The sequence below is a fragment of the Pipistrellus kuhlii genome, unplaced genomic scaffold, assembly GCF_014108245.1.
Source record: "Pipistrellus kuhlii isolate mPipKuh1 unplaced genomic scaffold, mPipKuh1.p scaffold_m20_p_5, whole genome shotgun sequence".
In the NCBI taxonomy this organism is placed as follows: domain Eukaryota; kingdom Metazoa; phylum Chordata; class Mammalia; order Chiroptera; family Vespertilionidae; genus Pipistrellus; species Pipistrellus kuhlii.
The window spans coordinates 36,426,593-36,449,367 of NW_023425551.1; the positions used below are offsets into that span (position 1 = coordinate 36,426,593).

A 22,775-nucleotide genomic window follows, 5' to 3' on the forward strand; every position below is an offset into this window, starting at 1 on the left:
TAGATCTCAGCAGAGAATTTTAGAGTAAAAACAGAACATCTAGAACAGGGTTGGCAGCCACTAGTCACATGTGGCTGTTGATCTCTTGAAATGTGGCTAATATAACAGGAACTGTACTTTCAATTTTGTATAATTGCAATTACTGAGAACAGAAATAGCTTCATGTAGCTAGTGGGTATAATGTTAACGAAGTACCTGAATTGGACAAACAAGATAAGAGAACCTTCCACTGGTGATTAATACAGTTGGATGGAGTTAATAATTGTTTGAAAACTGTTTCCCTAAGTATTGGTTTATTGCCATTTTAGGGCCAAGTCTTCATTTTATTTTTTCCTGAAATGTTTTAACTTTTGCCCTGTCCTCAGTACTTTAGTCAGTAATTTACATGAAGACATAGTCATTGAGCTGTGTTCAGGATAGATTCCACATTGATAATGTTGACTGACATGATGGATGCCAGAGTCTGGATTTAGAAAGCTCTTTAAAAACCGGAAGAAGAAACAGGAAGAAAGTGAATCTAATAAGGGATTCATTTGAAATTCTGGGCTCAGAATTGACACAAAGTACAGAGTATGGAAATTTTGGCTATCTTTGGATTCCTGTGGAACAAACATAAACCCAAACGTTTTTATTTAATTACACATTGAGTTTGTACCAACAATATAATGTTGTTACCATTTATGCTATGTTCAGAAAAGTTTACCATCTAGTAAAAAGTTGTTTTAGTCTCTGTCACCTGCTTAAAATATGTTTTGTTTGGGTGCCAGTTTTTAAGAGGCTCCGTAAAAGGTTTTCAGAAGGACTCTGGATGGAGAATCATCTAGAAATCAAGTTATATGACTAAGAGGGGATTTATGTGTGTTTACCTGGGCGAAAAGGAACTTGTGCGTGAAGTGCGGCTACTGCTTTGCCTTATCTTCAGATATTTGAAAGGTTGTCCTGTAGGTCATTCTTTGTAACCCCAGAGGGCACAATATAGTGATAGATGGAAGCTATAGGGAGAGTGTTTGGGCTCAATATGAGGAAGGTTGTTGTTTATTTTATAATTAACACTAGAGGCCTGGTACATGAAAATTGGTGCACTTGGGGGGTCCCTCAGCCTAGCCTGCGCCCTCTTGTAGTCTGGGACCCCTTGAGGGATGTACACCTGCTGGCTTAGATCCGCCCCCCAGCGGATAGGAACTAAGCTCGCAGTCAGACATCCCTCTGGCAGCCCTACAAAGGATATGCATGTACTCTTTTATTTCTCCGTTACAAATGAGAAATGGAGCTCAGAAAAGTCATCTAAAGTCCTAATGTTAACAGGCTCACAATTTGAGCTCTGGCTGATTATGCTCTTACCCTAAACTGCCATACTAATATTCTTAAATTCATTAAGTTATTAAAATCAATTGACCGACAGGGATAACATAAAGTATGTAAGGACTGGGTTGTTGACTTAGAATGCAATTATGCAGTAGTTTTGAAAATATGAGCAGTGACGGTATCAGTGGATTATACATAGTATGTATTTCTTTAAATTCTATAAAGCAGCAGCAATTTTTGTAAACACCATTTAATAACTTCTATAAAAATATATTAAATATAGATAATGATTATAAAACATGCCCAGATCAGAAAACTGTTAAATTGTAAAAAAAACTTTTTTAGAGAATGATACATTAAGCATTGGTCTCTTACTTAAAACTTTTTTATCCTGCCCTCTAATCATTTGTGATAATGCATTCTTGATATAAATGTATTTAATTTTAAATTACATAGATTACTATTATAACTTCTAAAACATACATATAAGTGGCAAATTAAAAAGAATACTGTTTTAAAAATAATGTTTAACTTTATTAATAGTATTAAAATGTGATTGAATATACTTCCATATTTTTTAATCACACCTTGTGATGTTCTGAGCTCTATGAACTGTCCAAGTGTTCAGTTCAATGCTTCATCTTTAAATTTTTAGAGAGGCATTGGAAGTTTGTTGACTTTCAATGAATTCTTTAACATTGCCTAGTTAGAAACAAAAATAGAACTGACAAACCATTTATAAATATTGAAATTTTATCTGCTTTAAAACCTGATTTAGTGATTAAATACTATTTTATTCAACATTTTTTTTTTTTACTAACCGGAAAAGTAGAATTAAAACAAGACATTAATATGACCAGAATTGTGTTATCCTTTGAAATATTTGCCTCTAAATATTTGGGTAAACCACAAATTCAAGTATGTTTTTTATTTATTTTGTGGTTTCATAAATCCCCAGCATATCTGTGTACCCCCCCTTGAGTATAACTTTATATTTCTTTTTTTTTTTTTAATATATTATATTGATTTTGTACAGAGAGGAAGGGAGAGAGATAGAGAGTCAGAAACATCGATGAGAGAGAGTCATCGATCAGCTGCCTCTTGCACACCCCCCACTGGGGATATGCCCGCAACCAAGGTACATGCCCTTGACCTGAATCGAACCTGGGACCTTTCAGTCCCCAAGCCAATGCTCTATCCATTGAGCCAAACCGGTCCCGGCTAACTTTATATTTCTTATTTAGGTCCATTATATCTTTTATTATTACCATTTTCATAAGGTTTATAGTATAATTTTTCCTGGTATGTTATTTAAAGGTTTATGATTATATTTACTATTGCATCCATTATATCTTTTTTCCAATTGCAATAACAAAAATGACATAATTCAGAATACAGTAGAAAGTGGGAATTACTTTTGCTGAGAGATTAACAAGCTACATTCATCTGTTAAATAAGAAACAAGGAAGTAAGGTTTTTAAAGTTAGTCTGCACATGTTCTGAAATATTTGGCGTCCCAGAAACATATTCTGTTGGTTAACTTTTTGACTGTTTCCATTCATCATTTTAATTTGATGAAAAATTACTTTAATTATTTAATTTAATGAAAAAGGATTCATAATAACAATAAGAACTTTGAGAACCTTTGTCTGTTTAGAAAAGCCTTAATAGATGATAATGACTTTAAAATCTAACAGGAATAGGATGTTACCTGTCTATTCCTATTGTGACCCTTTAAAAATCTTAATATCCTTAATTTATAGCCAGGATAGTGACACATGCCTTTGTATTGTTTGAAAACTGCATTCTTTTTTTCTTTTCTTTAAAACTCTGTAGTTGATGTCTGTTTCTGTGCCCACAGTTACCTTTCCCTCCCCTAACTTTTTTCAATTTGATTTCATCTGGAATTGTGTCAGTGCATAGACCAGTGATCCAGACAGCTGTACCTTTACAGTCACTCTCGCTGCCAAATTAGTTTGTAGTGCAAATCTTGAACGAGAGCTGCACCTGCTCTGGATAAAAATGGCAAATGTTAGGAAAATCATAATTTTAGAATTGCTTTAAACCTGATGGCAGCTGATCCCAGAATTCTGTTGGGGATTCTTTATCTTGGAGTTATGGAAGTTCTGCTATTCAGAGCAAAGAACCAGCCTCCTTGTCCCTTTTGCTAGGTCTTAGGTGTGTTATTAATGTGCTCTTTGTACTGTGATCTTAAAATTATGTTGTGGACTAAAATTTTTTAACCAGAATCTCTAATTTATCATGTGTGAACATTTAATTTCAGATTAAATAACCTTCATTAGCAAAGAATATGTAAAAAATAATTATCAAAAGGAATTATTTTCTTATGGAAGAAATGGTCTCATTTTAGGAATTAACACATTCTCTGAGAGTTGATAAAAATATAAAGAACATTTCATATTTTATGTAGAGAGCATTTCCTACTGCAATTCATTTGGAGTGTGTTTGGGGAAAAGTAGCAATGTAAATATATATTTCAATTACCTTTTTTTTTATTATCACCCTTAATATTAAGCACAGGGCTTGTGTCTAACAGAAATTCAAAACAGTTAAAATACTTATTGGGAAAATTATATTTAATCTTTATCTTTCAACACTAAGTGATCTTTTGTTACTTTTAGTATTTTAAGTAATTTGTTTCATTTTTTTTCTTCTTTAAAAAATAGCCTTATTGATATACAGGGTGAAGCAAAAGTAGGTATACAGTAGTGAGTTCACAAACAGTTTATTCTTATATTATTTATTAATTATTGAATTATTTTCCATTCAAACAGCTATAAACCTACATTTGCCCCATGCTGTATAATTCACTTACCATATAATTTACTCATTTAACGTACACAAATAAATGGTTTTTCGTATATTCACAGTTAGGTGCAAACCTCATCAGTCAATTTTAGAGCATTTTTATCACTTCAAAAAGAAATTCCAAACTTTAGCTTCTATCCCTCCACTCTGCCCCCCTCAATTCTAAACAACCACTTTCTGTTTTACATATTTCTCTATTCTTTTTATGGCCTAGTTCTTCCCCTCTCCCATCCCATACACACATCCCAAGATCTGTGAGGCAGAGCTCTGGAGCTGAGGAGGGGACAATGGAAAGCTTCCCTCTGAGTGACAGCCTTGCTTTAGGGCTGAGTACTCCATGGAAGTGGGGAAGGCTTGCCTCTCCTTGTATGGAATCAGGACTGTGAGAGCCAGGGTGAGAGTGAATGGGGCCCCAGTATTTTCCATGATGCTTTGCCTGAAGGAAGAGCTATTCCATCATTGGAGGCTAGATGGAAGAAGAAGGGCCTTGTGTGTAGATAATGTCAGTAAAAAGAACAGCAAGAATAAACTATTTATTAAACATTTAATGTTTCATATATATATTCAACATGAATTTCTATTTTTTTCATTTTTAAAAATACACTTTTATTGATTTCAGGGAGGGAGAGGGAGGAAGAGAGAGAAACATCAATGATAAGAATTGAAATCACTGTATTTCCTGTACATCCACTGATTGAAGGTCGAGCCTGAAACCGGGGTATGTGCCCTTGACTGGAATCGAACCTGGGACCCTTCAGTCTGCAGGCCAATGTTTTATTCATTGAGACAAACTGGCTAGGGCTAAATTTCTACTTTTAATAGTGACTTTATTTGTGTGGAATCTCTGAGAATAGAATTTGGTAAAGATAAAATCTTTACATGCAAAATTAGAGTATAATATTTCTAGATAGGAGAAAAGTAATATCCCAAACTGTACCTGAGTAAACATGTAGGCTTTTTGCAACAGTTATTTCATAGAGTTTTGTAATTGAAAGTCTCTGAATCCTAAAAGTCATTCTCTCACTCTGGAATCAACTTAATCTTTGGCAGCCGCTCTTCATAGTTGGGGAGGATATGTATGGAGACTTTTTATGAAGTTAAATAAAGCATTTGCAGTACTGTGCTGTAGATTTTGGATTTAATAAGCATTGAAAATTATTAATAAAATAATTTAATAATAATTAAACACTGAAAATTTGGCATTTCATGATTAAAACATTCAGATTTTAAAAAAAAGATATTTTATTGATTTTGTACAGAGAGGAAGGGAGAGAGAGAGTCAGAAACATAGATGAGAGAGAGTCATCGATCAGCTGCCTCTTGCACACCCCCTACTGGGGATATGCCCGCAACCAAGGTACATGCCCTTGACCAGAATTGAACTCGGGACCCTTCAGTCCCCAAGCCAATGCTCTATCCATTGAGCCAAACCGATTTCGGCAACATTCAGATTTTTTAACTTTAAAGATAACTGTTATGTAGTAAGTTGTAAGAAAAATGGTACTCTTGCCGAAGCCAGTTTGGCTCAGTGGTAGAGCGTCGGTCTGTGGACTAAAAGGTCCCAGGTTCGATTCTGGGCAAGGGCAGGCACATTGGTTGCGGACACATCTCCGGTAGGGGGTGTGTAAGAGGCAGCTGGTCGATGTTTCTCTCTCATCGACGTTTCTAGCTCTCTATCTCTCTCCCTTCCTCTCTGTAAAAAAAATCAATAAAATATATTTTTTAAAAAAGAAAAGAAAAATGGTACTCTATTTGAGATAACTAGAACAGTATGTTAAAAAAGCAAATTAATTTTAGAATTTCATTTGACTATGTCAAGAAAAACCAAATGTACAGATTTAATATTCTGTGATGTAGAGTTTTATATGTAAGCCATAATTATTTTTAAAAATTGAGTCATGTTCTGTAACTGTTGCTCCTTAGCAATATGAAGTTACTTTTCTTTTCTAAATTGTTTTGTAAAGCTTTTTTTTTCCTAAGTAGGACTCTGTGGAATTAGGATATTAATAACTTTAAAAAGTTAATTTTGAGGTAACATGTTGTGATTTTCTCCCCTTATAAGCTATTTGAACTGCTGGGACCTGATGGAATTGAACTTATTGAGAAGCTTCTTCAGAACAGAATTACAATTGTGGATAGATTTCTTAATTCTTCAAATGACTATAAGTTTCAGGCTCTTCAAGGTAAGAAAGAATTTAGTGGTGATTCTAATTTAAAGGTTTTGCATTGGTTAGCAAATCATTTTAATATAATTATACTCTTAATATCCTTTGTTTTATTATATAATTTACTGTTAACATCTTTCAAAAGTAGATTTTAGATATGGCAATCTATTAAACAAATATCAGTGCCCTAAAAAAGGGTAGTATGGCCAAGATTCTATTTATGTTTATTTATGGCTTAGGTTTTCTTTTTAGCAGAAGATTTGAATAGATAAACATTTTTTAAAAGCAAATACACATAACCATTAGTATGGGCCAAGTAATATTATAATTTCTTCCCAACTATTTATTTTGAAAACTTTCAAACCTGTTTAAAGATACAGGGGTTGTACATTGGACATGCCCTTTATGTAGATTTACCAGTCGTTAATATTTTACTTCCCCTCCCCATCTTTGTCTTTCTCTCTTCTCATTATAATTTTCTACACACATGTATGAGCACACACACCCCTACATTTAAAATTTTTCCTGAACAGTGACTGGCAGTTTCAGATATCCTGAGTATCCAATATAAAATTTTAAGCATACATGCAAGGAAGCAAGTCTCCTTCTTAACTGCAATAATTACCACACTTAGAGACTTGAACGTTTATATTGCCATGTATTACATATATTGTTAAACCCCAGAGAGTTGTTTAGGGAGCCAAAACTATAAACATGCCTGACTTACTCTGGCACAACTGATGCCAAACTCAGGTTTTAAATGATAATCAGGAAAACATTTCTGCTCTATATCTGAAAGTTTCTTGATAGCCTTGTACACAGTTTGGAATTTTTAAAAAGTGTTTGATCCTTTAGAAATGAAACACCCTTTTTCAAACTCATCAACTTTTATTTTTTATTTTCTAACTAGTGTCCTGGAGCACAAAATTTGTGCACGTGGTGGGGGTGGTGTCCCTCAGCCTGGCCTGCACCCTCTCCAACCTGGGGGGTGTCTGCCTGCTAGCTTAGGCCTGCTCCCCCCGCAGGGTTCTTGGAGGCAGGAGAGGCTCCCGCTACTGGTGCTGTGCTTGCCAGCCATGAGCCCAGCTTCTGGCTGAGCATTGCTCCACCTGTGGGAGCGCACTAACCACTAGGGGGCAGCTCCTGCATTGAATATCTGCCCCTGGTGATCAGTGCATGTCATAGCCACCAGTCATTCCTCTGTTCAGTCGATTTGCATATTAGCATTTTATTATATAGGATTATGTTCAATTTCACAGAACACATTCTGTACAGTCTGATTGTAGCTTTATATTGCTCTTCTTGAGGTAGACACATTTTCTTCTTTTAATTTCATTGTTTACTAGAATAAAATCACAAGTGTGTATAATAGGAATTTGTTACTATCACATTTGTTTAAAATATTAATAACATTAATGTAGCATTAAGTATGTCACCAAAAGTATTCAGTTTCACACACATCTTTGACATTCATTTTTAATAAGTGAATGTCATTAGTTGTGTTCTTAAAATTCTGCTTAATATCTGATTGTGGGACTTCGCAATTTAATTTTTTTTTAGTTCAGAGTATGTGTGGAAACTGTTAGAATGCTGCATTCTTTTATTTTTAAAATATACTTTATTAATGTTTTCCAGAGAGGAAGAGAGAGGGATAGAGTTAGAAACATTTCTTCATGAGGGAGAAACATCCATCAGCTGCCTCTTGCACACTCTCTGCTGGGTATGTGCCTGCAACCAAGGTACATGCCCTTGACCAGAATCAAACTTTCTTTACCTCTCTAGTTGTAGTACTTCCACTCAGCCACCTTTCCCATGGTTATGGATGATAGTTGTTCTGTCTTTCAGTAGTCATTTTGATGTGGTTGTGAGAGGCAGCTGCCATCTTGGTTCTCCCATCCTCTTTTTTTTAAATTTACCTTGCTTATCTTCTAACTATATCCTGAGCTAATATTAACAAATTTTCTTTCATGGATAAATAAGTAGTAACATATGAGTAACTTAACACAGTAAGGCCTATTACATTGGGAAGACATATCTGATGGGTAAATAACATGTTTCTTTACACATATATGATATATAATGAAAGAATTATTTGATTATTATAAACCTGGTGCATGAATTCATGCATGGGTGGGGTCCCTCGGCCTGGCCAGCTATTGGTCCGATCAGGGCTGTCTCATAGGAGGTTGGCCAACCGGGAAGAGGGACGTGGGAGGATGCCTATGGGAGTGCACTGATGACCAGGGGGCAGCTCCTGCATTGAGTGTCTGCTCCCTGGTGGTCAGTGTGTGTCATAGCTACTGGCCAGTCATCTGGTCATAACGTTCACTTAGGCTTTTATATATAGAGATTATGTAACAGGAAATGACAATTAGTTTGATAGTTATGCATTGAAATTATATGCATAGAACTTATTTCAAAATGAATTTTTAGGTTCTGATGTTATATGTAAGAATTTATAACATTAAACTGTTTAATCTATAGGAAGAAAATATCTGCTGAATTTTCTTAAGCTACTATGTAATATCATTTAGATGTTGTGATTTTTAAAAACTCTCCTTAAAACATACAAATGAATTTGCCAGTTTTTAAAAATAAAATGAATTGTTAGAACATTATGCTTTCTTAGGTTTTGGTGAGGAGCAAAATGGTGTTAAAGTTAAATTTGCCAAATATGATTTTTTAAATTTGCTTTGTAGACAATTGCAAGAAAATTTTAGGAGAAAATGCTAAACCCAGTTATGGATGTCAAGTTACTATTCAGTCTGAACAAGAAAAGCAGTTAATGAAACAGTATCGCCGAGAAGAAAAAAGAAATTGGAGACGAGAAAAAAAGGCTGGAGAAGATGGTGAAATTTCTGGAGAAGGACTTATAAACTTCGATCCTAAGGAATTGCGGATACATAGGTAATAAAAGCCAGCAGATGAAAAAAAATGCTGTGTTGTAATTTATATATCATTATCATTTTGTAGTTTAGTTTCAAATTTATATTATTCTTCTAGTCACGTTTTCTTACAAGAAAAGAGTTTTGTTATATGAAAAATAATTTTATGGGATAAGAAAGCAGTGATCTGCTTAATTAGAATATTCTTGTTGCTTCTAGATAGGTGAGAAATTTAGTTTAAGAAGTACACCATTTTTAGGCGCTGTGCACATACCACTAGGTTAATATTTATGAAGCCTACACAATTTTTTTGTGTTATTTGTTTCTTTTCCTAGCGTAATGAATACTTTTTACCTATTATTACTTAGAAGCAGAAAGGAGAAAAATTAAATGAAGGCATTATTATACTTGCTCTTTAAATATCGAAACCCATTTTTAATTTATAAACATCTTGGGATTGTGACAAACAAAATTATAAATACGATGTTACCTAAAAATGTGTTGACTCCTGTGTGATTTCACAGAAAATTTTGGGATTGCTAATATCTTCCTTTTTATAGTTTTATTCTCTTTTGTAATGAAAGGCTACCTAAAATAGTTATTATAGTGATCTTGGTTTAATACTGTATGTTTTTTTGTTGCAAGATAAAAATTTCAGATTTAGTCTATTGTTTTTGTATTTAAAGGGAGCAGGCACTTATGAATGCTAGAAATGCTCCAATTCTGAGCAGGCAGAGGGACATGGACTTTGAAAAAATACGTTATCCCCATGTTTATGATTCCCAGGCTGAAGCCATGAAAACATCAGCATTCATTGCTGGTGCAAAGGTATGTCACTGCTGTTTAACCACTTTGAGATAATATGTCTATTTGAGGAAATGGCACATAGATTTTCCCTGTTTCCTTTGTTACTCTAATACTAGTGGACTATACTATGCTAAATTATATTTAAAAATACTGTGGAAAACGAAATAATGTAGTGTATGTAAAGTTCTTCACACATAGTAGATATTTAAAAAAATATCTGTTCTCTCATTATATGCAACTTGTGTTTTTTTTTAATTTTAGCAAATGCATTGCTTTTTTTTTTTTTATTAAACTTTACACTATATATTGGATATTTTTTCTACCTTTGTGTGTACAGTGATCTTCCAGAATATGATCTAATTAATGTATACTTTAAGATTCATCAACATAAAATGGTTCATATGTTGTAGGAGATACCGAATACATGAACGCTTTGTGTGTATATGGTTTTTTGTTTGTTTGCTTGCTTATTTGATTAGCCTTCCTTTCCTTTAAAGTAGCTAAATTTATTTTTTAGTGCTATTTGGTAAAACCAGTAGTGTTCTCTCTCTAAATAATATTTATGATAGAGCATTTGTTTTTATTATTGAATTTTAATTTTTGATGTTTACAGATGATTTTGCCAGAAGGAATCCAAAGAGAGAATAACAAGATGTATGAAGAAGTGAAGATTCCTCACAGTGAACCAATGCCAATTGGTTTTGAGGAGAAACCAGTTTATATCCAAGACTTAGATGAGGTGAGATAATCATCTTATAGAGTTGATATTTTTGATGCTTGGTATGTTTATGAATGATTTGAATTGGAAAAATTCTTTTTCAAGGTCAGTTAACCAATACAATGAAGAGACATAAGCAGTTGGTTACTAAAGATGTATAGTAGGAGTGTTTAAATTTTAAAAACTGCATATGTATATACATTTCCTTTATACATTAAACATTTATGTACTTTTATTTCTGTGTACTTCATGTTTATTTTGGTTCTTTCAACTAATATTTGGTTCAAGCTATATAAACTGGCTTAATTAAAATGATTTAAAGGTTTTATGTATTCTATTGACATATCAAATGGTCAGTTTGTAATAAAATGTAATAATTTTTGTGGAAGGGGGGACTCTTATTTATTTCCCCTCAGGTTGTAAGTTTTAAATAATTTCAGACCTATGAAAAAGTTGTGTGAATAGAATTCTCCACATACCCTCTTTATCTGTTTCAACTTACCAGTTGTTAAAATTTTGCCACTTTTGATTTATTTCAAAAGAAAACATTTCTTAATTTAGTTCAAAGTGTATATATTATTTAATCTTTTCTATTACCAAATTTAAATTGCTTTGTTTTTGTATATGAATAGTCATTCAGAAATACCATATCCTATAGGCAAGTAAAAAGAGCAGTATAAAGTATAACAGCCAGCCAAAATTGACTCCATTTATATATATATGTGAGTGTGTATATTTTGTTTTTTAAAAATTGAATTATATAATATATATTTGTGTGTGTTTGTATATGTCATCACATATATCTTTCTATGTCAATAGACATAAATATTTAGCATTATATTTACTCACCATAAAGTATTATATGCCATTTTATGCTGTTACTACAATTCTTTATTGTTACATTTTTAAGTTCTTTTCTAAAATAAAATTTTATAGTAGACCAAAATTGTAATTAAACTTTATTAGTGGGTTTCATTCTGGGCATTAGAATTACATGTATAACTTTTCAAAATCCAAATGTTTTGGCCTATATTTTGTCATAATTACTTGGGAAGGGCCAATAAATCTATATTTTGAAGTTTATATTGTCACTCTGTAGGTGATTTTGAAATGCAGCCAGGGCTGAGAGCCTGTGGAATTAATAATTATATACATATATATTTTTTTAAATCTTACCAGTCCTTATAAGCATTATCATTAAGATTTATTTCATTTTCTATACTCAGTACTATACTTTTTTTTTTTTATGTAAAAGCATTGGCATTCATTGTCTATATAATGAATTAATCGGGCTTCTCACTTTTCTTTCATGCTTATTTCTAAGTAAGTATTCATTCATATTTATTTCTATAAAGGGGCAGATAATAATTATTTAGACCCACATAGGGTCTCTGTTTAATAGTCATTATTTTGTTCCTTTTTATTAAAATACTAGAGGCCCGGTGCATGAAATTTGTGCATCATAGGAAGGGGGGGTTCCCTCAGCCAGGCCTGCAATCCGAGACCCCTCAAGGGATGTCCGACTGCCTCTCCCAATCCGGGACCGCTGGCTCCTAACTGCTTGCCTGCCTGTCTGATAGCCTCTAACCACCTCTGCCTGCCTGCCTGATTGCCTCTAACTGCTCCCCTACCTGCCTGATCACCCCTAACTACTCCCCTGCAGGTCTGATAGCCACTAACTGCCTCTGCCTCACCCCACACCTGGGACCCAGGATTCTCTCTTCCAGCTGGTCGCAGGCACCTGGGACCTAAATGTTTCCCTCCCTCTGGCCGGCCATAGGCACCTAGGACCCAGGCCAGCTTTGCCCAGGCTGGTTGCAGCTTCGGGACTGTGGGTGGGCGGCTTCTCCTGAGCTCCAGCTGCAGGTGCTCAGGACTGTGGGGTGGGCGGCATGTCCCTCTCCCGTCTGCAGCCTGGGTGTTCCCCATTCCTTTCTTGTGAACTCATTTGTGTTGGCTGGTCCCCATCCCTCTCTTGCAAGCTCTTATGTGCCTGGCTTGTCCCCCTTCCTCTCTCCCCGTTGTTGAGTGTCTGAGCAGTTATGGTGTGATGATGTGAGGGTGTGACATCCATTTGCACATTAACTCTTTTTTTTTAATTTTAAATAAATCTTTATTGTTCATAGTATTACAAATGTTCCTCATTTTTTTTTCCCTCCATTGCTCCCCTTCACTAGGTTCCCACCCCACCCTCTGCCCTTTCCACCTCCAACCCCCATTGATCTCATCTATAGGTACACAGTTTATGTTCAGTCTCTTCCTGCACCCCCTACTCCCTTTCCCCCCGAAAATCGTCAGTTCACCTCCCTTCCATACCTCTGATTCCATTATATTCGCCAGTTAATATTGTTCTCTGTTTTTCCCCCCCACATTAACTCTTTATTATATATGATCTTTTCAAAATACAGTAACCATTCTTTGTTTACGGGCCTAAAAGAATTAAAATATATATGAGCTTCTGGCCAGATTTGGCCCTGTGGCCATAGTTGCTATTCCTTGCTCTATCTTCTTAAATAGTCTGTCATTTGTGATATTTCTGGATTGATTTCAATTGATAAATATTTCTTATTTTACTTCTGAACCCCAAGTATGAGAAACTCGTTCTCAAACATTGGCTTCCTCAGCAAACCCTCAGCTGAGTTCCTCTCCAGCAGACATTGTCTTGGTCCTTATATTACTCTTTTGAGTAGTGGGTGTAGTATATTTGAAACCCTTCCAAGTGAGCTTCAGATCTCATCTGGGAAAATAAGTAGTACATTCTAATTTAAGATAGCAATTTATAAGTCCAGTTTACTGCTTATTTTCCCAATAAAAATAATTTTCAGATTATTTTATGGAAATAAGTTAAGGACATCAAATTATATTTTAAAATATAAAATTTTTAAATGTACCAATTTAAGTAGGTATTTCTAAATACTTCTTCTTCAGGAAAGCAATACCATGTATGTTGTTAAGCATTGGAATATTGGAATACACACACATACAAATTTGTCTGTTGAACTGACTATTCTAAATAAGTCATTAATAATTTCATTTATATAATGTGTTTTTACTATGTTATTTATATTAAATGAAATCTTAACTTGATCTCATAATAAATTATTCAAATACGGTTAGATTGAATGCAAGTGGATCAATTCCCTTGAGGGTTCTGATAGTTAAATTTTCTTGTTTAAGGAGATGTACATTTAAAATGACATTCTTGCTTTATTTAATTAGTTTTGGAAAGTTTAAAGTTATGTACTGTAAAGATGTAAATTTAAAAATTACCTATAGTATAATATCTGTAACATTTTGTGAGCTTGACCACATTAAGTTCAAACATTTTACTCTCTTTAAAAGATTTCAGGCAAGCTGGTGGAAATAATTTAAAGGTTAAAGTCAGAGCTGAAACCAGTTATTGCCATAAATATCAGCCAAGAAACTGAAAATGACATTTTCTATGTGGGAGTCAACAGAATTTGACAGAGACTCTTTGGCTTCTGTTTTATTGCCATGCTTAGAAGTGCAGCTGTTTTTTATAAGGCAGGTCCCACGATTTGGGCCAAGTAGACTGCAGTGCCAAAGAAATAAGCTACAACACTTACAGTGAATCCTGGAGGGATAGACATAGTACACGTCAGTATGACTTCAGTCCCCTTACGAAAATAATACATTAAGTTCATAGAAAGTACCGGATTGTTAGCTTTTCACTTCTGCTTTAAGCCTCTGAAGTTTGTATACATAATTATAATACTGGTTTTGTGAAACCAGCCCTCACTTATTATGGTGTTTCTGTCTAAAGCAAACCAAACCTAGCCCAATCAACCCCATAGCTTTGCTCCAACCATGTCTTTTACTGTCTTCTTGTGACTGTTGGCATAGCAGCTTGGTGAAGGTGTTTCAGAGTGACATCTGACATATTGAATTAGAAACGTGTGCAATTTTGTTGTTTTATCAGAGGAGTTTATTATGTTTGTGTAGCCTAAGTTTTGTCTTTTTTCCCCCCCCTCACAAGACTTATTTAGTTTTCCTTAGCACTCAAGCCTTAACTCATACCTGGGAAATTAGTGTCCTCTTGACTCACATTATGCATTAAGTTCTCATAAAACTTGATATTGCTATTGTTTGCTTTTCTCTCCAAGGACAAGCAGTAATAGCTTTTATTTTTATCATTTTGTTGTCAGGGAGGGAATATATCAATAGAAGGGCCAACTACTTATTTATTTAGTTGGTTTTTTTTTTTGTCATTATGCTTCTTGGGTGTAATGTTTTCAGTATGAGAGAATTTTCAAGAATTAACATTTGTGGGCATGTTAAATATTTTTGGTTACACTTTTAAATGGTGTAAATGCACTCCATTGAATAATATGAAAGAAAGATTTATGAATTATGCATTGTGATTTCTTATTGTTTTTTTGTAATAAAATATGGCTCGATTTCATTTTACATTTTATTTTCATAAAATCTTACAATCTCACTTCTTTCAAAGATTTAATAGTAGATTACTCTCTCTTTTGTTGCTAAAATGTAATTTCCTCAACCCAGATTGATTCAAATGAATTATTGTCATGAAACATTAAAGCACATGAATCTTCAGTAAAGAGAAATCAACAGTGGCCATGCACTTCTTGTCTCTTAATTAACAGAATGCATTAATTTCTCAGTGCATTTTCAAGTGGGAGTTCACATTGGAAATTTGTTATTTGGTGAAGATATAGGACTCTTTTTATGACATAATGAAGAACAAGATGAATCAGGAATTTGGAGTTTATATTAAAACATTAGGTATTGCTATAAAGCAATAAATAATTATTGTTTTTAAAACATTCTGACAATATTGAATTATAGATCTCCTTTTGTTTATTCCTAAGATAAATATTTTTTTTTATCTAAATGGAAAAGTACTTTATAGAGCTGATTATAAAATCCATTCACTACAAAAATGTAGTATCTAAAATGTAATAGAGCATGAAAGTTTCTTTATAATACCATCTGCAGTGGAACAGTTTGATATATGTATCTTTTCATATCTTTTTGTATTAACAAACTATATTTAATTAGTTATTTTACTATTCTGTGGCATACCTTTTTTCTTTTCAGGTGCATTTGTCTATAAGTGTATATGTACTAACATGTATATCTTCTTCTATTTAACTACTGTAATTCTATAATATTATAAATGGTAATATAGCAAATATCTTTGTGCTTGATTATTTATCTGGCTTTCTTATTTCAGTTCGTTTAATTTGGATAAATTTTTTGAAATAGAATTTTTAGGTTAAATGATATGTAAGTTTATTACTGTTAATCATTTATACGTGACATATATAATATACTAGAGGCCTGGTGCATGAAATTCCTGCATGAGTGTGGTCTCTATGCCTGGCCAGCAGTCGAAGCTCGAGAGTCTGTCATGGAAGGGCAGGTTCCAGCTGAACTCTGGGTCCTGGATAGCACACCCCTTTCTGCCTGAGTCATTAGGCTCCCGCTCATCTCCCTCAGCACCTAGAAGCCACCGCTGGTTGTTGTCTGTGGGGCAATTGGGCCCGGCTCGAACCTGCCTTGGCCTGGTTCCGCCTGCTCACCTGCTTCACCATCCCGCCGCAGTCCTGCTCTCATCGGGGCCCATTGGAGCCTGCAAAGCCTCCACTGACGCCCACTGCCAGCATTGCATTGCTGATGCCCACCATGTTCCGTGCCGCCCCCTGGTGGTCAGCACTCATCATAGCGAGCAGTCAAACTCCTGGTAGAGAGGACAATTTTCATATTAGGCTTTTATTGTACAGATTATGAAGATACAAAAATTACAAAAAATAGTCAATTTTTTTAAAAAAAGTCTTAAATATTCAGATAAATAAAAATTATTTTTCTATTTTGCAGTTTTTCGATTATTAGAATGGTCAGTATTTTTATTGACTTAGTATTTTTATATTTTGATAAAATTAAGTTACGTGATTAAAAAGTCTGCATAAAGTATAAAGATTAAGTGTAATGGAATCAGTAAACTTTACAAGTTTTTAATTTGGACTTAGGTATTGCATATCTGAGTTCCAGTCCTTGCCTTGTGTATGTACTGTCCATTTATTTATCCATGGCAGATCTTTAATCTCTCCATGTCCCAGTTTTCTCATCTTTAAATAAGAATAATAAAAGACCTACCTCAGAGGATTTGTTGTGTGTAAAATGAAATAATCCCTGAAAGCATTTAAAACAAGCCTAGTATCTAATAAGTGTTCAATAGAAATGCTTTTTAACAGTCATTATTACCATTAGTAAGTGGATTAAGGAACAATTTATTTGCCAATGTAGATAATTGGGAATATGTTATCTCAGTGTTTGTTAGTAATGTAAGAGCATTAAAGATAATGTTATGTGTTTTTATATCATATCAGTCCACTATTCTTGTCTTAGATTACCGTATTTTTTGGACCATAACACGCACTTTTTCCCCCCCAGAAGTGGGGGGGGGAAAGTCCCTGCGTCTTATGGTCCAAATATAGCCTACACATATACTTTAAAAAAAAAGTTTTTTTACTTGCCCGGCTCTGTGTGGTCTCTGTGTGCTTGCCCGGCTCTAAAATGGTTCTAAATGCTGCTATTTACTTTACAGGGTTGATTACATGTGTTTATGACTGTGATGTTGGGTTTTAATGCACATAAAATATTTTAGGACACTATTTGTTTCAGAATCTTTTTTTCTTCATTTCCCTTCTCTAAAAACTGGTGCATCTTATGGTCCGGAGAGTCTTATGGACCGAAAAATACGGTATCTAGTTTTTGTTTGGGATAATCAGTGAAGTGTCCTGTCAGGTTTTCTCCTGGTTCCTTTAAAGGTTGGGGAAGGAAGTGTGTAGTTCAGAGGTGAGTGGAGGCCCAAGAAACAGGCTCCTGGTGGTCCAGAGTCACCTGCTGCACCATGAATTCTTACGGACAGAGAACAAGCCCTCACAGCTTGCCACTTGGAGGCAGTGTTCAGTGTACACTGAAGGAATGGGAGGGTACATTTTGGGTAGCAGCAGCACATAGTGTAGGCTTGCACTTAAGAACAGATCTGGTCCTCCGATGAAGACATAGAGGCTTCGGTGAGGCCACAGGTTTAATGCCATAGGTACTGGGGGTAGCAACTGAACCTGCTGTATGATCCATTCTGGAATTTTTAATTGGGAAAAGCCATTGAAGAATCAGCCATATTATGACCAAAAAGGAGAGTGTTCAAGACAGTAAGTGGAAGGACTTATTTAAAATAATTTGAAGGGTTGTTAGAAGAGTAATCCAATTTACTTTTTTGTCTTTGGATGGTAAAACTCTAGGAATAACGAGAATTTTCTAATATAATACTTTTATAATGCTTGAGAGCTCACGTAGGCTTTTTCATTTGATCAGATGCTTCTTTAATTTTACTATTTCTTAAAAGAATCAGTTGTGTTTTTTTGTGTATCTTTTTTCTTTTCCTTTTTTTTAATAGATAATGGTCACATTTCAAAAACTAGAAACCTTTAAGTAGCAAACTTTTTTTCTTATTTATCTCTGTTCCCCATCTGCTTTCCATTAATAATCATTGTATTTAGATCATATGTATTTTATGTGTGAATGTCTACAAGCAAATATAAATATAGATTCTTATTTCTTATTTCCTACCCCACCAACTTTAAAGAAAAAAAGCTAGGATATATAATGTTCTACATCTTGCTTTTTTTCACATAAGGAGATTCTTTTCATCTCAGTAAATAGAAAACATTCCTATTCTGTTCTATGGCTGATACAATCCATTGTGTGGCTGTGCCCTAATTTATTCAAGTGGTAGTGTATTGATGGCATTTGGATTGTTTCTAGTTTTTGCTACCACAAACAATTTTCTGATGAGTAATCTTTTGCATACACAGTTTTGCAGATGTGCAAGTATGTTTTGAGTGTATTCTAAAAAAGTGAAATTACTAAGCCCAAGGTTGTAAGTAAGCATTTGTGAAAGAAAGGTTTTTATTCTTTAAATGAAATTTGCCACATTTTGAAAGAATGCATTAGTATTCATTGGAAAGTGGGTATCTTAACAATGGATTTCCAACTTTTTTATTACAGCTCACGTTAAAAAACTATTTTCCATTGTAATTAAGTATAACCCAAACACAAATAAAATTTTCGTGAAGTAGTATTTACCCTTATCATATGTGATACATTTGTACTATTTTCTTTTTCTTTCACATTGTATTCTTTAAAAATGCTGGCACAGTTCACTAAGTTGAACATAATTTCTATATGAATAGCACTGACCTAGAATCCTATTATCTGTGGTAAAAGGGGATCCCTATTTCCACTGTAATGTCCCAAGAGTTTCCTATGATTCTTACACACCTGATGCAAAGAAATAAGCATGGTTTTTACTGATTTTTTTCTAAAGTGCTGTCTTAGTGTCAGGAGGATTTTAAAATTGTAAAAATTATATTAAAAGAAACAACAACACTTTTTTGGGGTATTCCCAGAGCAAATGTAACAGGAACTGATATACTTCAAGGTAACTCTTTTCACTGGAAACTGCAGTGAATGAGTATAGAAGAAAGGTAATTTGGCTAGTATTTATAATATCTGATGGAAAACAACTGTTAAGTTTAAATAATGTGAGCAGAAAAATTTATACCAATCTCCTGTTCTAGAGATAGTCATTGTGTTTAACACAAAGTGTCTTATGTATTAATTTATAAAAAAACGGCAATGATATAGCTCAAAGATGGTATTATGACTTAATACCATTATGATTTAGTTAAAGCAAATACAGGAAAAACAGCATCACTAAATATTTGCTTTGTGCCAGGTACTATGCTAGGTATTAGGGAGACAAAGATGAAAAACATAAGTCCTAACTCTTTGTAGTCTCATATTCTAGAGCAGTGGTCGGCAAACTCATTAGTCACAGAACCAACTATCAACAGTATGATTGAAATTTCTTTTGAGATTTCTTTTGAAAGCCAAATTTTTTAAACTTCTTCTAACACCACTTCTTCAAAATAAACTCACTCAGGCCATGGTATTTTGTGGAAGAGCCTCACTCAAGGGGCTAAAGAGCCGCATGTGGCTCACGAGCCAGTTTGCCAACCATGACTCCAGAGGAAAATAACTCCTTATATTTATCATTTAGCAGTTTCGAGAATATAAATGATTTCATGTCATCAGGGGAAGTGTTTGTCAATCTTTAAAAAAAAAAAGTTGAGAAATTACATTTCAGTTGGAACCTTGTATGTGATAGATGTTTGGACTTAACTGTTTTATTTTAGACTTTGAGGTTGGAATGTAGAAATAAGTAGTAATGATTTAATCCATGTTGGAAAGGAACTTTTAATTCCATTTTTTAACAGAGTCAATAAATGATTACTTGTTTTCTGGTTTCTTTGCTTCCTAAGGATAAAGTCATAAAGAAGAAGAGGTCAGATGAAAACTAATGTTCTTTGTCTTTCCCCAAACATCCCATTATTGAAAGTTTATAATGTTGTTTTCTGCAGTCCATGACTCAGATTATGGCAGGGCTTTTCTGACCAAGTTAAGGATTTTGGATATTGCCTTAAGAGCCTTTCCTGCAATGCAGTCTGCTGTGTTCTGACAGTATAATATTAAATTTTAAAACATTATGTAAGTAATCTGGATGCTGTCCAGAGCTGTATTGTTTAACACGGTTTTTTAAACATTCTGTTTTGTTTTTTTGTTTGTTTTGTTTTGTGTTTTTTGTTTTTTTAGTGGAACTAGTTTATTTTTAAGTATGTAGTCCCAGTAATTAAGATTTCCCTAACAATAAGGTGTCTGATGTTTGGTCTTCATTATTCTTAGTGGAGTGTTTATTTTTAGTTATAGACTGCTATGACTATGTAACTTTGGGAAAGTCATTGTACCTCTCTGAAAATGCAATTTTTAAAAATCCTTAACCTCCAAAGTAAGATGCAATTGCCTGTTTGAAATATCACCTTGGACATGTAATGGGCCTTTCAAATAGAATGTATTTTTCCTCTCTCAGTCTGTCATTTTAGCTTTTCTTACATCATTAATAGAACTGCCACCCATCTACTCAAGGGAAAAAAAAGTCATTTTTTATATATCTCACTTCTTTCCACTCTCTCCATTTAGCTCATCATCAAATCGTTGGTTGTACCTCAGAAATATAGTATGTATTCTCCTATCTCTCTGTTTCCACTAATTACTTAGTGAATACTCAAGGATGTTAAGGAAGGTGTTCATGTAAATTTTTTTTTTAATCCCATGGCTGTTAAGTGATTTATGGTTTGGAGCATGGTTTGTGAAGAATATTAGAGATATGAGATTCTAGCATATAGAGCTTGGACCGAGTGTGTTAATCATATCCACTGAGTTGTAATCATCTCTCAAACTTTGTACCTAAACCATATGAAACCAGAGGGAACTTAAACCATTAAAGTCATGCAGTGTATATCTTGGATATCTGTATTATTTTTTCTAAATATATATATGCTGAAATTGTAATGTTTACTGTGAGCATGTTTTAAACTTAAGCATCCAATACATATACTAGATTAGAAGATATGGCATTGTTCTGATATCTTGTTAGTGCTTTTTAATTTACTGGATGCATAAGTACCTATATTTGATTATTATAAACAATTAACAAAGTATGTTTAGGGTACATTGTTGGTCTTCCAGGTAAATAGCATTCGATTATTTTGAAAAGTACACTGTGTACTTGAGGGCAGCCTATGTAGCCAGTCTTTGATAAGGGATGTTAGATACATAGATGTAATTCTATGGAATTACCTTATGAGTCAGTGGTGATCCACTACTAGTTGTAGTCTGATGAATCCAAAATGTATATAGACAAGTAGATTTAGGAGAAAGCTTTAACATTTATAATACTTTTGATCTGCTGATTATGGCATATTTTGAAAATGCTTAGTTAAGACCAATTAAAAGTGAAAATTTTATATGTTTAGAATGACTATCTGGGCCAAACATGAAACCTTTATGATAAATGAACCATGAGACACACAGTTTTCGGAATAAAAGCAAATCCTAAAATGCTTAGAAAAATAGTTGCAATTTAACATTATGCATTCGTTAATGCGTAAAATCAATACATATTTCTTTTATTAGAGGAATTACAAGTGTTTGGAAGCAATGATTTTTAGCACCATTTAATTAGATAATATAAATAAAACAATGAATATTATTATTACATACTTTTAAGTTGGAGTAAAATAGTTTTGATATAAACACACTCTTCTGTTTTAAGGTATTTGTGAATATAATTTGAATATTATTCAAATAGGAGAAATCCATTATTCATAATGAACTTTAGCTTAATTATCTCATGTTCTAGTAGCTAGCTCTCAGGCACAAGTAGAAATATACTAGTTCTCTAGTGATAATTTTAAAAGATTGTTCCAATTGCTGTCTTTACACATTTATTTTTTCACCAACAAGTTTAATGATGACAATTATTTCATTATTCTTCATAAATTCAAAATGAGAGAAAAAAATAAACTCTGGGAAAGAGGGTAGACAATGAACTGTTAGAAATCATTTATAAATTTTTGGAGTTTTTAAAAATTTTGTTTTGTAACTTGCTGTTTCTTTAACAGAGTGTATATGTGCAAGTATATTGTAAGTTTTCTTTTGGCACAGTTTTTTGGAAATGAATGTAGACACCAATTGACTAGAAAAATAAATCATTGTATAATATATTATTTTAAACAATAAATCTGATGGTGGTTTGTATTTGGAAATAAGACAAACAGTTCAAGTCCCATCTCTTCTACAGTTAGCAGTGTGGACTTGGGTTAACTGTTATTTAACTTCTTTGCTAATTTCTTTATATTATCTTTTAGGAAAAACTTCAGAGGTTTCTAGAGGATTCTCTATGTAGTCTGTTCTTCATAGTTTGGTCATGGCCAACTTTCCCATCTCTATCACACCACTACTACCTTTAGGTGTTTAATATTTTTTTCTTCTACCTGAAATGGCATTCTTCTTAGTGACTTTTCCCTTGGATACCTCAGCACATAGTTTATCTTTACTGTAGAAAATTAAAATGATGTAATATAAATTCTAACACACTTTAAAAAAAAAAGAATC

General features: G+C 33.6%; 1 protein-coding gene across 14 annotated transcripts in view; it reads left to right on the top strand.

Annotated features, from left to right (window-relative positions):
- The window catches only part of ASCC3 (activating signal cointegrator 1 complex subunit 3), a 217,716-nt gene that overhangs the window by 34,307 nt on the left and 160,634 nt on the right, over nt 1-22,775 (top strand). For 12 of the 14 annotated variants that reach the window (XM_045573232.1, XM_045573233.1, XM_036413368.2 and 9 more), the window contains 4 exons: nt 6,197-6,317; nt 8,999-9,206; nt 9,871-10,012; nt 10,605-10,730. In XM_045573232.1, coding sequence (XP_045429188.1) covers nt 6,197-6,317; nt 8,999-9,206; nt 9,871-10,012; nt 10,605-10,730 — 597 coding nt within the window. Of the gene's footprint in view, nt 1-3,460; nt 3,484-6,196; nt 6,318-8,998; nt 9,207-9,870; nt 10,013-10,604; nt 10,731-22,775 lie in introns of those variants that run through there. The other 2 variants (XM_036413380.2, XM_045573234.1) reach the window with 2 other exon arrangements.